We start from the raw sequence: 15,609 nt of genomic DNA on the forward strand, positions 1-15,609 counted from the left end.
ATTTTGAAGTCACTGCTGTGCAAACTTCTGATTAAATCACAACATTTCAATTAAATGAAAACCCATTTTGATATGTATTTTTCTTGAATGCATTGTAAGGTAAGACTTCAAACACACTGCTTTTTTGTGTGACATGAAAAAAAAAATCATCAAAGATAAGAGAGAGAAAAATGTGGACCTCCTTGAACATTCATCTGCTCAAAAAAATATTTACAACTATAAACAGGAATGAAATGTCGAGTTTTCATACGATTCAGGAAGGAGAGGGGCTTTGTGTCCCTCAGATGGACATGTTCTAATGTGAAATGTGCAGATTAATCCCACAACCAAAGCGAAAGCCTTAAGATATGGGCTGAAGCTGGTTACAGAGTGTCTTCATCCACAGCAGGATGAGTCTTGACTTGCATGGGGTGAAAGGTCGCTTTCAAACCTGATCTGCTTAGACTGGAACGGCCCAGAATTCCAGCAAATTATTATAAAAAGCTTGGGGAAGGAAATAAAATATGATCTAAGGCTGCAGCTTAAAATGTGGAAAAAGTGACTTTCTGAATGCACTATAATGCATACAAGTTTATATTTCAGTTCCACCATCTACTGAAAGTGATTTACAATGGAACATTGATAACGCTCAGAAATGTGAATAGTTTGATTACTTCTATGGTCATAAATTTCTCATTTGGCTAATTCGTATATTCAGCAGTACTGTTATAGAATAAATAAAGTGCATAAAATACTACGGTCGTATTGAACAGAACAAACCAGCTACTGTAGATGATGCACCATCTGCAGCTTTATGCCTGAAAGTACCTCTTCCCCAGGAGAGAAAGTTTTATTTTAATCACTATTTCATGTGTATTTGCGTCAAATACGCAAACAATCCCTTCCAATGTGTTAGTTTTGGGACTATTAGGAGGATGGACTACTTCCTGCGATCTCTTGGTGAGGCGGGTTCCACGCTGTGACTCCCCTCTCGTGTTTGTATTCTCCCTGGTGCTCCCCCTCATGTTCCTGATACGTGGCTGTTTGGGAGAGCCGCGGTGTGGGTCCCCGTCCGCCCCGCAGCAGCAGCAGCAGCTGGGAGTCTGCAGGAACTCAGGCTGCTATTCATCAAGGTCTGGATGGCAGGGACACACTGGTGCACAGACTGTCGAAACCACAAGGTATGTACATAAAATAAGTCATTGTTCAGATTGTACTTTTTGGGGTAGGGAGGTTTTCAACAAGATTTTCATGGCAGTAAGTTTGTGAAACTGGTGCTAGCTGTCGAAGAGCAGCCGCTGTTAGCGTTAAACTTAACGTGGCTACGTATTTGAGGAGCTAATCTCTTTAGCAAACTGTGTCCGAGTGCATTCATCCGTCTGCTGCTCGCTGCTGTTAGCCTGCTAACTCTGGGCTGGCTACTACATATTATTAAACCTAGTTTATCTCACTTTTGTTGTTGTTGTTGTTGTTGTCACTTTGAGCTGGAAAAACTTGGCGTCCCAAGTTTTTCCAGCTCATTTAACTGCTGCAGCTCAACTGTTTTTAATCAACATTCACTCCACGTGTTTTCGCTAACTCAGACGTGACTTTTCGGGGATTTGTAATATTTAATAATAGGATAAATCCACCCATCCATTTTACATCCAATAAGTTAAACTAAAGTTAGTCATCTCAGCTGGTCAGACGCCCTGAAATGGGTAATGGAAAAAAATTATAAATAATCATCTGCCAAGAGGAAGTCCGTCTGGAAGTCTGCTCCTTCTGGAATTTTCTGTCTGCCTCATTTCTCTCTTAACAGCAGTCAATTGTATTCATGTTTTGAAGACAAACCGTCAATATTAGGTTCAAAAGTGTCCTTCACTGCACAGATTTTGTTACTCTGAGTACAGATTAGATAAATAAAAGAGGTTTTTGTCGATATTCGGTTGTTATGGTAACTGACAGCAGTGATCTAATCAAAACTTGGCAGTGTAAACATATTGGGGTGCGATAATTGGTGCTTGTAGTGGAAACGATCTTTGGCAAAAGTTAAATAATAAAAAAATATTTGCCCTGTTCCCTCATAACCACTAAGAAGCAGAAGTATTAATTGTTCAAGCAGATCTTTTTCAAAGGGAAGTGTTGTGTGTAAAATTGTGGGGACTCCCAGCCAGACAACAATGAACCACTCAATAAAAGTTGATTGCTACTATGACTTGCGGTAAATATCAATTACCTGTCAATGTGTAACTTGGATCGGGGAATGTTGTCAACCCCAATTTCACTGAGTTTCTAAAGTTGCTGTTTTATATGCACAGATGTTCACAATTGGATGATTTACAGTTCGGAGTTTGTGAAAGACTTGCAAGCTGTCGGAAGTGTGAAGAAAACGTTTACATACATATCTGTCAAGTTTTAAAAGCAAGACTGCCATTTTGGATTTTTAGGTTGAGTTTGGTGGGGAAACCTTTAACTTTCCTTCTTGAAGCTCCAACTTTTACTGATTATCTTGTTAATGCAGTTTCAGACTGGAAAATGATAATTATCTATGTAAAAAAAAAAAAAAATCATCAGCATAATTAAACTTAACATTTCAACTAGAGATGTGCCGATCAGGTTTTTACCTGCCGATTCCGATCACCCATGAGGGCCGATCACCGATTCGATCACATAATTATTTTTTTTAATCATAAACACTACTACTAGCATGGCGGCTAGCTGATTACTGCTAGTTCTGAGTGGCAGTTTCTGACTGAGCGGAGTAATTATGCAGAACAGGGAGGAGATCGATTATTTTTTCAGAGATTATTTGTCTCATGTTAGGACAGCAAAAGTTTTCATACGTGTGTAAAATTATTTTTTTTAAGTTAGATGCTGCAGCTTTAAGCAGAGGTTCGGTGTGAGAGTCACTACCAGGTGGAGCAGAAGCGGCGCTCCGTCTATGAAATATTTCTACCTCTAGCGCGTAGCAGCGGTTCAACAGCGAGAGCAGAACCAGTGTCTTACATTGCACCTCGAAGACTTAAATTATTTTACGGGTTATTTGTTTAGCTTTCTGACCGTCATGCTAATCCGTGTGTTTGTAGCTGCGCGCTGCTTTACCTGCTATCTGATCGCTCCGTATGTCTTTTTTACTGCAGTGAGTCTAGATGTAGTCAAACTCCGTCGAGTATGGCATTGTTTTTATCCCATATTAGATTTGTTGTGTTGATGCATTTTGACCTGCTTCACCCCACATGCTTCAATTTTCCGCCGCAACACACAAACTTCCCCATTCACTCAGTGCGTTATAGTTACACATCGCTTAGTATTTGTTGCTGCGCGTTTGCTCAGTGTGAATGAAAGAGGAGACCAGCTGCACAGGCAGGCTGCGAAATGAGATGCAGGTGATCAGTTTGTGTGATCGGCAACAAGAGACCCTGATCGGCGATTACTGATTATACACTTTTTCACGGAAATCGGCCGATTATGATCAGTGGCCGATCGATCGGCACACCTCTAATTTCAACTAATGAAGCAGTGCTAGTGGGAAGAAAAATAAACATATTTTTTTTGTTTGTTTTTATGATAAAACTCAACAAATTTATAAAAGACTATTGTGGGTTTAAAATGTCTATCAAGATGATGTTGCTTCTAAAGCTGTATTAGCTAGGGTGATACTTGTGAAATGTTTGAGAATCATTTCCTCCTAGGAATACAACACAATTTACTATTTAAATTGGGGTCAGCTTCTGTTCATAACTATTTAAAATGTCCAATAAAACAGTTGTAAGTTTATTTGCTCTCTAATTTACTATTATTCCACTTAGAACAAGCCAGAAAAATCAAGCACATTCCAACACAATCTGTAAAAAGTTATAAAAACATCCCTTGAAATTGAACCTTTTCAAATATGCTTTTACTATTACTATACTATTTAAAAAGTAGTTTGTACACGTACAAGTGTACAAGGGATGTTTTGATAACTTTTTACACATTGTTTCATCATATAATGCCCTTCTTAAATAACACTCGAGATTAAATGTTGCATGACAGTCTCTCTTCTTTCCAACCCAAAGCATTTCAAGTGACTGAATGTACAAGTGGATTCAAGCTATTATGAATGTCAGTCAGTTGACCAATTTAAGAGCTGATGTTGAATGATTTTTAATAATTCACAAGTTATGATCCTCCTGAGTATGGGTCAGTTCTGATCAGTAAGTGATGGATTAACGTATCTGCTTAGCTGGCAGCATTCCTGCTGTGCTTTCAACTAATTGAAAATCGTCATGTGGATTTCGGTTGTCGTTTTCAGCATTCGCAGCAAAAAACAAAGTTCGCAATAAGCATATTTCTTTCAGCTACTGTATATTAAAAAAAAACACCTCCCATTGAAAGCTGAGGTTATATCTATACTTTTAAATGTAGATATAAGCTGTTTGTTTTTAAGAGCAAAAAATGACATTAGTTTAGTAGTTTAACTTCCTTAAATAGGGCAAAACCAATAGGAATGGGACAAGTCAGCTTTTGTTAAACGAAAACTGAAACCTAGAATTTATGTAGTATAAAATTTAACTTCCCTGTTTGACAAAACAGCAGCACCTAATGTGTTAATCTTTTATGAAAGTTTGCACTAGTTTGTGATTTATGTGTTCAGTTATCATATTATAATCGCTTATCCTTAGTATGTCACTGTGTGCTTAAATTTCTCTGTCAATTAACTATTTTTAAATTTACCTCAAAATTTTGATTATTTTCACAACCCTAGTAACTCACTTAAAACGGTTTGATGCTAAAATCTGAAATAAGAAACATTCAGCACAAGAGACTTCAGTAGAAATTATCAAATCCATTTTTATTATCATTTTATTCTTTCGTAAACTGGGGATTTGGTGGCTGGTAGTTGCAACCAGTTTGATGTAAAAGAGCCACAAAGAACGCAAAAGCATTCTTCAGTGGAAGAGGCTCTTCAAAGACAGAGGAAGATATGTCAGATCAATGGCAAAACCAGAGACATGCTTGTAGTTTTTTTTGACATTCTCTGAATTCCTCTGAGATTTCATCTGGTCAAAGTAAACCGTGAGCGCCGAGCGTGTCCTGCTGGAAAAGCCAGTAGTTTGCTGCAAACAACCAGAACCCTGGCTTGTATGTCATCAGATATCCAGCTGAAGCTATTTTAACTGAAAACATTATCTTTTTCATTTTTTTCATTTTTTTTTTTTTTTTTGGCTGCAGCAAACAAGTGGTTTGCATTTTAATGCGATAAAGAGGTCTGGCTCTATTTGTGGACGTACACCTGCAGAGCATTCAAAGCACAGCATCAAGGCGATTGTTGAAATGGGAAACTGCTTTTGCTTTTTTATGTGCCCAGAATTTCTATTGCAGTCATACATTTTTAAACATCTAAATTCACTAAGAACTACAGTTTAATTAATTTGCAACCTAACAAATTATTTATTTTCTTTTTACTTATTGATTGGTATCTTCTTTTTTTTGCCTTCAATGAATGCAGAAGATTTAGACATTTGAAACGGTAATTTATTTGTTTTTTTTTGTTTTTTTTTTGTCATATCTACTCTTCTTACAGCATCACGGGCTCCAAGTGTTTTTTGGGCTGAGAGACGGATGAAAGGTGGAAGCTGTTGGAGGCCCAGCTGGGCTGTCGCTGCTCTGTTTGTCCCTGCTGCTCTGCTGATGCTCACCTCCAGGGGAGCATCAAGCAGCCAGAAGATGACACAAACCTCTGTGGCTCATGCGACGGCTACAGCTGCAGGACCGGGCCCCAGTCTGGCAGATGACCTCCCAGGCCTGCAGGCGGTCGCAGAGTTTTTAACCAGTGAACACACGCATGTATGGCTCCTGTCCCTGGTGGGCTCAGTCGCTGTGGGCCTCAGCGGGGTTTTCCCTCTGCTTGTTGTTCCCATTGAAGCAGGAGCTGCCCTCAAAACTGAAGGTAGGATAAGGAATACGTAGTCTTAACTCTGCAGCTTAACCGTGACTCAAATTATTCACGACTGCTTTTTTTTTTTTTTTTTTTTTTTTTTTTTCAAAATCCACCCATTCACTACTACAGACATGTTTTTTTCAAACACACGCTGACAAACATGACATTATGTTGTTTTCTTGTCAGTAGTTTTTTTTTTTTTTTTTTTTTTTTTTTTCTTCAACATTAACTCAGATTGAACCATGTTCTTACCAAACTGGGAAATTCCTTTTTTTATTTTGAAAGCAGAAGTGTTCAGATTCAAATGTCTGTAGCAACCTAAAGAAATGTTCCTGTTTTTGTTATCAATTTAATTGCACAAATATGTTGTAAAATAATCTTCCTGAGATGTTCTGTTGCTTCTCTTTAGCTTGTTTGGATGCTGTGACACCTGCGAGATTTTAGTTTTCGTTTTTTTTTTTAGCATCTGCTGTATGGGTCAGGGAATTATTCAATGTTAGGGATTGTTTTTAACATGCAGATCCAGTGGATTTTGGAATTCCTGTTATAAGGAGCACAAATTCTCCCCAAAATATGAAGGATTGTAGCAAGAGTGAGAGGGAACTATGATCAGGTTTACTTGTTCTTTCCATCTTCTTTGTAAACATGGAAACGCTGCAAGAAAATGGAGTAGACTGGGCTCCTGGTTCACACATCTGAAAGATGAGAAATCCATGGTTGCAGGAATATAATAATATAATCCAGACATCTAATGTGTCTCTGAACTGGTTGACAGATTCACCACTTTGGGGAATCTGTCAAAGGAGCAGCTTTTTTTCAGTTTCTTCTGTTTTGCTATAGAGCTGATATAAGAAGCCATTCATATCCACTACAATTATTCAGAAATAACAATCTGCAATAACTCATAAATTTTAATGTTTCCTAATCGCGGTTATTACTACTATTTTTTTAAAGGTGTAAGATTCTTTAAATAGTAGTTTCTTCTTTTCTTTCTCCCATTCATGTTTTACAGTTGAATAGCTTTGTGATGAATCTCATCCTCACACTAGAGATTTTTTTTTTCCAGTGGGATCAACAGATGTTTCTGGTGGAAAGCAGGCAGCTGCATCCTAAATTTTCAAGGCTTCCTACAGCACACAGCTTGAAGTGAACCATCAGCAGAGGCCAAATATGAATGCAGCTGCATGTTTTCTAAACAATTATAGTGTCCAATGATGCAAGTTTTGCTTTTTTTTAAAATCAGATTCCTATCTACAGTAAAGAATTTCCTGTTCTGAGAGGGAAGAGCTTCAGCTGCCAAGTGCAACAACATAGAATAAAAAAAAAAAAAAAAACGCTTTTAAACTTGGTACTGGTTCAATGAGGCTAGATTCAAACACAATTATGCTTTATGTTTACATTTAACTTGATGCCCAGCTGGAGCCAATGAGTTTAGTTTATCTCAAGTTTTGTATTTAACATCATATTTTCTTTGGGAATTATTTACTTCTTTGAGACTTTGCTTTTTCATTAATACACATACCATCTATTGCAAACCTTGGTTATTGATGATACTTGATAATTCCTTCTAAACATGAGTTTGCGTACAGAAAATATCTGTATATAAACTGGACTAGATAGCTTATATATCCAGTTTAATCCAGACATGTAACTTCTAAATTATTCTGATGATCTACTGTACACTTTCCTTGTACTCTGTGATCCAACCAAAGTCACTTGAGGTGAACCAGAGGGCTGAAAGTTTTGACAGGCCCCACCCATACTAACGTGGCATTCCAGGAGTATTTTAGGCTGAGGGCTGAGAAATGCAGCCACTCCAAGGTTAAAGTTTCCGTGAAGTGTTATTATAGGTAATGCATGGTGAGGCAGAGATGCTACTGTGCATTTAAGTGCTTCATAGGTTGAAATGACAACAGCCAGGCTGAAAAGAGACACTAATTTATCACAATCTTTTTTAATGCCGTAAACGCGTATTTTAAGCTCATCATAAACTGTATTTAAAGCTAAAACAGCACGGAGATTGTTGTTAATCATACCTTGACATAATTGGTACCTTGTTTCTTTGCCAGCTGGATGCCAGAAGCTGAAGCAGCTCTTGAGCTTTGCTATTGGTGGTCTCCTTGGTGACGTGTTCCTTCACCTCCTTCCCGAAGCGTGGGCGCTCTCTGGCCCTCCAGGTGGGTCTCAGAGTCACAGCTTTCATAAATATATTCATGCTCTAACAAGGAATCCCTCTTGTAAGAGAATAAAAAAAAGACTGGTTCATTAAAGAAAGAAAATAGCATTTATACATTCCTTCATTCAGGTCTGTGGCAGTTTATAGAAGCAGCGTGTTGGCTGCATCACTAGATCTCTAGTGTACATCTCATGCCCACATATTTACAGTCTGTGCTGTCTTTCCAGCTAGTAAACACAACCACTACATGACCCAGGGCTTGTGGGTACTCATTGGTCTGTTTGCCTTCCACCTGCTGGAGAAAATGTTTCCAAACGAAGACGGCCTCGAGGACGCTCCCCCAAATTCAGACCTGAATTTTAATCTGTCTGTAAGTATTTCTGTTATTATTTCTTTCTGTCTCGCATGTCGATGCAAGCCTTCACTTTTTTTCTTTTGGTGGCGCTCTCTGTGCAGATGCTACGATGCTTAGTCTGCACATCTGTCAGTTGTGTTTTGACGACTGTCATATCAGATGACCCGCAGCACACCCGGGAGTTTACAGCAGCAGCTACACATTTAGGAAAAAATCCCTATTGATTTTCTTGCCTGCCTTATAAATGATGCAAAAAGCAAGTGTCGGTTTCATGTGTGCCCTCCTGCCTTCTTAAAAATAAGCAAAGCAGCTTTTCATCTTTTTCTTTAGGATAGTATTGCAGATGGATATGGCTAGGCTGCTCCTATGTTCTCATTGCCAGCGTTTTGTACTCTTCTATTGTGCCTGGCTGCTCACTCTGTGTGTATATTTACCCAGGTGAATCAACTACTTCAATCCTGTCATCCAGTCAAAGGCTAAAAGCAAAAAAAGTGCATTTATCAAAGAGCCACTTAACCCTCAAAGATGCTGTATTTGCAGCTCACAGATTTGAAACAGCTGTTCATATTTGTATTTGGTTTCTCACACAGAGAGGAGATGCATGTTAATGTACATAATTATTAAAGTGTATGCATTTTATGCACATTTTATGCTACGTCTATAAAGTAAAATAGTTCATGCTAGCTCTGTAAAAAAAACAAGAGAAGCCTTGTTCTGTATGTTTGTAGAGGCTGAATACACGTTCCATCATGTCTGTCTAATGCCAGTGAGGGAGAAGATTGGAATCCACGTCTCAGCTCCTCTCCTTGTGTCTATTTTTAGTGCAGGGGATGAAGCAGCTGCTTCAGCCATTTCGCTGTCCACAGGAGAACACCGCTTTTAGGCAGAGGCAACAATAGACATGTGCAGAGATTTGCAGCAAAGGGGGAAGCTAACAGTGTGCTCTCCTAAACCGTTGAGCGATGCAAGAACAGTAACAAGGTGAATATATTTTTGCAGCGAATCATGCCGGTGTTTTGCATCGATGCATCGTTTTTACACAAAACTTGCACAGCTCTCTAGATTAGAAATTTAGCTCCCGTCTCTTGGAGGTCATTAATAGCCGTAAAATTCATCACACTTCATTACTTCCTCATGCTTCAGTCACTGAGATGGAGCAAACATTTCCTTGTGGCAACCGGAGGACCGCAGGTTATTTCCTTCTCGCTTTATTTGAGCTTCAGTCCGAATGACAACATAAGTGGTTTCTAAATGATGGAACAGGGAAGTTGGCTATTCTCAGAAAAACAGAAACGCTAGCACGAAATAAATGTGATGGCTGAGTCCTTGTAATGCACATCAAAAGCGACCATAAGCAAACTGTGTGCTGCTTTGCAGTATTAAGATTCCCACTGAACTGCAAGTTTTATTTGACTGGTTACGCTGGGAGCTTTACAATCCGACTGGGAGGTCTTTCTTTTCGAGTTTCTTGCATCTCGTTTGATGAGCGCACGTGTTATAAAAGTTAAGTGTTTTTTTTTTTTTTCTCCAGTCAAGTTCAGCTTTCGGCGTCAAAGCGGAGGCATCACTCAGAAACGGACACCATGCTGAGTCATGGAAATCCTCCAAGCTACAGAGTCTGCAAGACAGCTCAGAGAAAATTAAGGTAATGCTGACAACCAAAGCATATCCCAGAATATGACGAAAAATGGGGCAACAGTAGGGATAAACAGTTAACTTTGATGTGGGTTGCTTATATAAGATGCTTGTATTTATTAATTATTTTTGCCTGACCAAACAGCAATATGAAAGTACAGGCAATAAAAAACTATTTCCCCTCTTACAAATTTTTTAAATATATCAGATCATAAAATATTTTTTTATTTACAAGACAAATAACATTAGTAAATATAAAATGAAGATGTCAAATGATGATTTCCATATTTCAAGGAGAAAAAAGCTGCCAAACCACCTTCCTCTCTATGTGGAAAAGTAAACTCCCACTAAACTCTTAGCATCTATTTGCTGCTTTTTTTTAAACGACAGTAGACAACAAGAATTTGTAATAGGTGGCAATGAGTCTTTTACATCAGTTTGGATGTAAACGAATTTTCCCCACTTTTTTTTGCAGAGTATTTTTAATTCAGCCATACCAGGATTTTTTTTTAAATAAACAGCTTCTGAATCATATTTAAGTTCCGACTTTGACTAGGCGACTATAAAACTTTCATTCTCTTGCATCATTCAGCGGTGGACTTGAAAATAAACTTTAGATCAGTGTCCTGCTGTATTAACAAAGTTGAAAAGGTCACTGAGTGAAGGCAGCACATTTTCTTTGAAGACTTTCTGCTGAGAGCATTGAGAGTTTTATCAATAACAGCAGTTATTGAAGCAACAAAACAGCTCCAAACCATCACTCTTTCACCTCCATGATTGACTATATGCATGATGGTTTTTTTTTTTTTTGTATTTTAAGTTCTTTAGTCCACGTAGAGGTACACACTTTCCAATAATAAAAAAAAATTAAACACTTTTGTCTCATCATTTTGCAGAATATTTTCCCAAAAGTTATCAGTCAGAAATAAGTTCTGGTAAATGTGAAATGGGTGTCAAGTTTATTCTGGTTAGCAATTTCATGGATGCCATCTTTGCCATTTTTATGAGCACAGATTTTAGCTGAGGCTAGTGGGTTCCTTAGTTTTTCAAAAAGGTTGCTTTGTGAAGTCATTGATTGGTTGTTCATACTGCCTAATTTTGATTGGCTGGTCAAGGTTGACCTCTGCCCCATGTTTTCTCCATGTGAGGACAATCGCTGTCATTGTTGGTCGGTGGAGTCCCAAAACCTTAGAAATGATTTTGTAACTCTTTCCAGAGTGTTAGTTACACGTTTCAAAAATATTTTCTTGATTTTATTTTAGGTCAAGGCATGGCATGTTACATGTTGGTTTGTACATTTTGTTGCCTGCTTCATTTGGTCAGACAGGTTCTGAAACTACAGGCCAGGTAGTAATCAGGCCTGTGGTTATATAGCTTAGCCTGAGAATGTGGCTAAAGACAATTAATAACAATTAATCCATCATGTAAAAAGATGAGTAAGTGTTTTTTGTGAGTATTCAAGATATGTTTATCTGATATTGTTAAAATCACATTATAGGCTGATTCTTAGCATGAAGTACTGCTCAATTTTTTTTTTTCTTCAAATTAGACAGTTTTTCATACATCTGTTACAGACAAGTGGATACCTGAACCTTCTAGCCAACTGCATTGATAACTTCACCCATGGACTGGCAGTAGCTGGGAGCTTCTCAGTGAGCAAGAAGGTAGGATTTTATTTCACAGTGTTTCATCACCCCTGTAAATGTTCCCATTTCAAGCGGTGTCAGCTCAAAAGCTCGCCAGGTTTATTTATTTTATATACATTTGTGTGTGGGAGAGGCGGCTTCATTACCCTAGGTCAAATAATCCGAAAAGGAGCTGATGCTGAAAAGTCATAAGTTGGTCATTAGTGCAGAAAATGCACACAAAGAAAAAGACACTAACTAGCTGTGAAAGTTTGGAGAACCTCACTGTGTGTGGAGTAAAAATGTGCTCCAATCTGACTGACTAAAGAGGGGGAAACGATGCCAATGGCTGATGTGGGGAAAAGGTCCAAATTGATCTAATGTAGCAAAATAATAAAAAAGATGAAGGGTATTACTGTAAGTCATGTTCATTGAAGCTGTTGTAAACCTGGCCATCTAATTATAAAGCTCATCGACTGAGCAATCGAGTTTAAAGACTCAAAGATATTCATATTCTGTCGGTTTCTTTTTTTGTGATGCAAGCTTTTTTAAGAGGTGCATTTTAAACTCCAGAAACATGGATTTGTACTGCTTCAGTAGGTTACCGTGTATCTGCAGTTCTGGGACATGAGTCCAGCTGGAGAGACAGAAGGTTAACAGCATGAAGAATTGATCATTGTGCCAGAAAGGAAGTTGACTAGATATTTCAAACATGCGCATGCGAGACTTTACCAGCATTTTATTGTTTACTCATGTTGTGTTTGTCACAGTGGTCTTGTTGAAATATGCAAATGAAATAAATTAAACAAAAATGTCTTTTTTAGTTAAATATAAATAAAGGACTTACAGCTATACACTTTCTAAACTCTTATCTTTATTTATGTTTGTTAGACTCACTTAAAATAAGCAAATGGCCTTTTGTGCTACAAAATTAGTTACAAATGGTTTAAGCTAAATTATAAAAATTAACCTTCTACCTTGTTTTACCTTTTTTTACCTTTTTAACATTTGAGGCATTTTCTCATTATTCATCTGTGTTACGAGAAACAGACTTTAAACATTTTTGTTGTGTATAAATCACTTTGCTCCTGCCTTTTTTTCTGCCTCCCAGGTTGGATTCCTCACCACCTTTGCTATCCTGCTTCACGAAATCCCTCACGAGGTGAGATTATAACGATTCTTCGATGTTTTCATTAGGAAATAAATTGTTTGCATATCTTGGAGCTTTATAACATATCTGGCTACTGGAGTCTTTGTAAACACAGTTGTTGTTTAGCTTTTTCTGTGTTGAGAGAAATGTCATCCTCCACAGGTGGGAGACTTTGCCATTCTGCTGCGAGCCGGGTTCGATCGCTGGAGTGCCGCCCGGATGCAGCTGTCTACAGCTCTGGTTGGGGTCTTAGGAGCTTGTTTTGCCCTCTGTGCTCAGTCGCCCAAAGGTGCAGGTAGTTGAAGATTATTTTACACTCAGCAAAATATGTTATGAAATGGGAATCGTGTAAATTTGATTAGTTTACTCATAAAGATTTTCGTTGTTTTTGTAGGAAACTCCTCCAGCTGGATTCTGCCTTTCACTGCAGGGGGTTTCCTCTACATTGCCTTGGTTAATGTTGTGCCTGACCTGCTACAGGAGTCCAGTTTAAGGTAAATACGAACTTTAAAGCCTGTAGGTCCAAATAAAACAAATCCATCAGATGTACAGAGACGTCCAAATTTGTTTAATAATCCCTTACTAATTTCTTTATATTTAGCCCTCAAGGAACCAGATTTTATCTGTTATATTAATCTTATTCTGTGTTTTTTTATGCTTTTGAGATGCAGTTTTTCTTTAGATTAAGACCATGTTTGTGTTTTTGTCACACATTTCAGTCCAGTTTCTATTTCGAGATAAATTACTCTTTTACACAGCTGGATAATTTTGAATTATTCATCCTAAAAAAAAGGTCTTCTAAATTTTAAAAATGAGCCAGGATTGCACCTTTTTTTTCTTTTACTTTTTTTTTATGCATAGAGGTTTTATTGACTCTCGTGGCCTTTATTGGAGAATGGTCAGACAGGAAAGTATATTACAAGAGTATGCTCTGGAGTAAAAGTCACACTTATTTAGTGTTTGTCAAACCTGAGGGATACCTTTTCCATGTTGATGATCCAGTTCAGTTACCTACTTTTCAACGTACTTATGGAAACCTTTAATCATGACTTGAAAGTCTGCTGGCAGTTTCTGACTTACCAATGTCCATTCTCTAAATCAGGGTGGTCAGGAACGACTCCACTGCGCTCTTTGCCGGTGGAGAGGAGCATCCAATGTGAATCCGGGGTTATAGAGCAGCAGTTGTGTTGCATAAAGCAGCAACACTAGGGATTAACTCCTCCAAAATCATTTTTATTCATCTTCTTGGCAACTACTGAGGCGGGGAGACGTTCTTTAAAGTACCTAACTCTGGACTCGTTCCTCCATCTCAGGCCATCTTTCCTTCAGCACATGTTTAGCTTTCCTCTCAGCTGCAGACTGTAATGTTTAACCCTTGACTCATGTCTGTCAGTACAAATTAACATGCAACCATCAATTAAAAAATGTGTCATGTAAAGACAAAATACACACCAGACTATAAACCACAGGACCAGCCAAACTATAAAAAATAGTGTGATTTATAGTCTGGAAAATATGGTAGTTATTTAATGTTTAAAAAAAAAAAATGAGTCCACAAACCTTTCTAAATCTGTTTTGTTTGTTTCAGACATTCCTTGCTACAAATACTCCTCATCTTCTGTGGGGTGGGCACCATGGCTTTGCTCTCAGCCATTGTGGAGTGACCGTGGGAGGAGAACACTCTTTTGCCTTAAACACTACTACTGGAGAGGAACCGTCTTCCCCACCCAGCCTCTTATTCACAGAAATATACTCACGAGGAGATTTCTGGCTCCACAGCCAAGGAGCATTAAAGCAAATATCTGACGAGGAGCAGCACTTTATTTAGGGATGACTGAAAGGAAGACTGTTGTGATCAGAAGACGGGACGCTAGTACTTGGACACTTTGAAATGTGCTGTACTTAATTATCCAGAATCAGAAAAAGGTCTGTTTGGAAATCTGTTACCAAATTGTTTTTTTAAGACAATCACGATGCTTTGCACATACATTTACAGCCAGGTTCGCGCGACGTACAATCTCATAACTAACATAAACACTCTGGTTCCCTGTTTCTAGCAGAGCAGAAGTTCATCTGATGGTTTTTTTAGATGTTGTTCTGTTAGTACTGTTTGCTGGCAGTTTTTATGTAGCTTCTGAATATTTATTGAAATTGAAAACTGTTTAATCACTCCGGCTTGTCTTGTGTTGTATTATTTTCTACCAAATAACTTTTATCCGTTTGCCTTTCAGAAACAGTGTAACCTGCATATTTTGAGCTTGAGCTCCTCACACAGCATTCATCGAGAAGAACTGCTTGTAGTAACATTTAATGACAATACATTGATGTTCTTTGCTAAAACTTAAATTTCATTTAATTTTTGTTGCCATTTCTGGGAGACGAAAGATGGCTTTTAGAAAGTTGAAAACGGGGGATGATACATGTTTTAAAAGACTTTTGAAGAAATAAACTTTAAATTATAGACAACTGTTTCACAGGGATTGGTTTTTATATTTTGAGGAAAATGTGATGTAAATCACTGCAGGGTTCCTACACAGTTTTAAAAATATGAAATTTGGGGGAAAAAAACTTTTGCAGGTCCAGATAAAAATAATAAAAACAAGATCTCTTACTGACTTTATTTCCTTTTCCAATGCCTAAACTTTCTTCCATATTTCCTTCAATTCATTCATCTGTTATTTTATCCATCATTCATTGAGCTGTCTATTCATGTGTCCATTTCTCAATCTCTCATCAGCTGTTCTTCCATGTCTTTATCCATCCATTCTTTTTTTTCTCCAGCGA

At 37.9% G+C, this 15,609-nt stretch overlaps 1 protein-coding gene across 2 annotated transcripts; it reads left to right on the forward strand.

Annotated features, from left to right (window-relative positions):
* The first annotated feature begins 1,076 nt into the window (after positions 1 to 1,076).
* Positions 1,077 to 15,291, forward strand: slc39a13 (solute carrier family 39 member 13). 2 transcript variants are annotated; one of them, XM_008405167.2, is made up of 10 exons: positions 1,077 to 1,160; positions 5,528 to 5,893; positions 7,954 to 8,061; positions 8,288 to 8,430; positions 9,947 to 10,060; positions 11,625 to 11,714; positions 12,787 to 12,837; positions 12,988 to 13,120; positions 13,220 to 13,319; positions 14,414 to 15,291. In XM_008405167.2, the coding sequence occupies exons 2-10, from the start codon at positions 5,566 to 5,568 to the stop codon at positions 14,487 to 14,489; spliced, it is 1,143 nt and encodes a 380-aa protein (XP_008403389.1). In that variant the 5' UTR covers positions 1,077 to 1,160; positions 5,528 to 5,565; the 3' UTR covers positions 14,490 to 15,291. The 2 variants fall into 2 exon arrangements, with proteins under 2 accessions (XP_008403389.1, XP_008403390.1); XM_008405168.2 differs by having other exon boundaries at positions 12,988 to 13,114.
* The last annotated feature ends 318 nt before the right edge of the window (positions 15,292 to 15,609 follow it).

This window comes from Poecilia reticulata, linkage group LG3 (genome assembly GCF_000633615.1).
Source record: "Poecilia reticulata strain Guanapo linkage group LG3, Guppy_female_1.0+MT, whole genome shotgun sequence".
Taxonomy (NCBI): domain Eukaryota; kingdom Metazoa; phylum Chordata; class Actinopteri; order Cyprinodontiformes; family Poeciliidae; genus Poecilia; species Poecilia reticulata.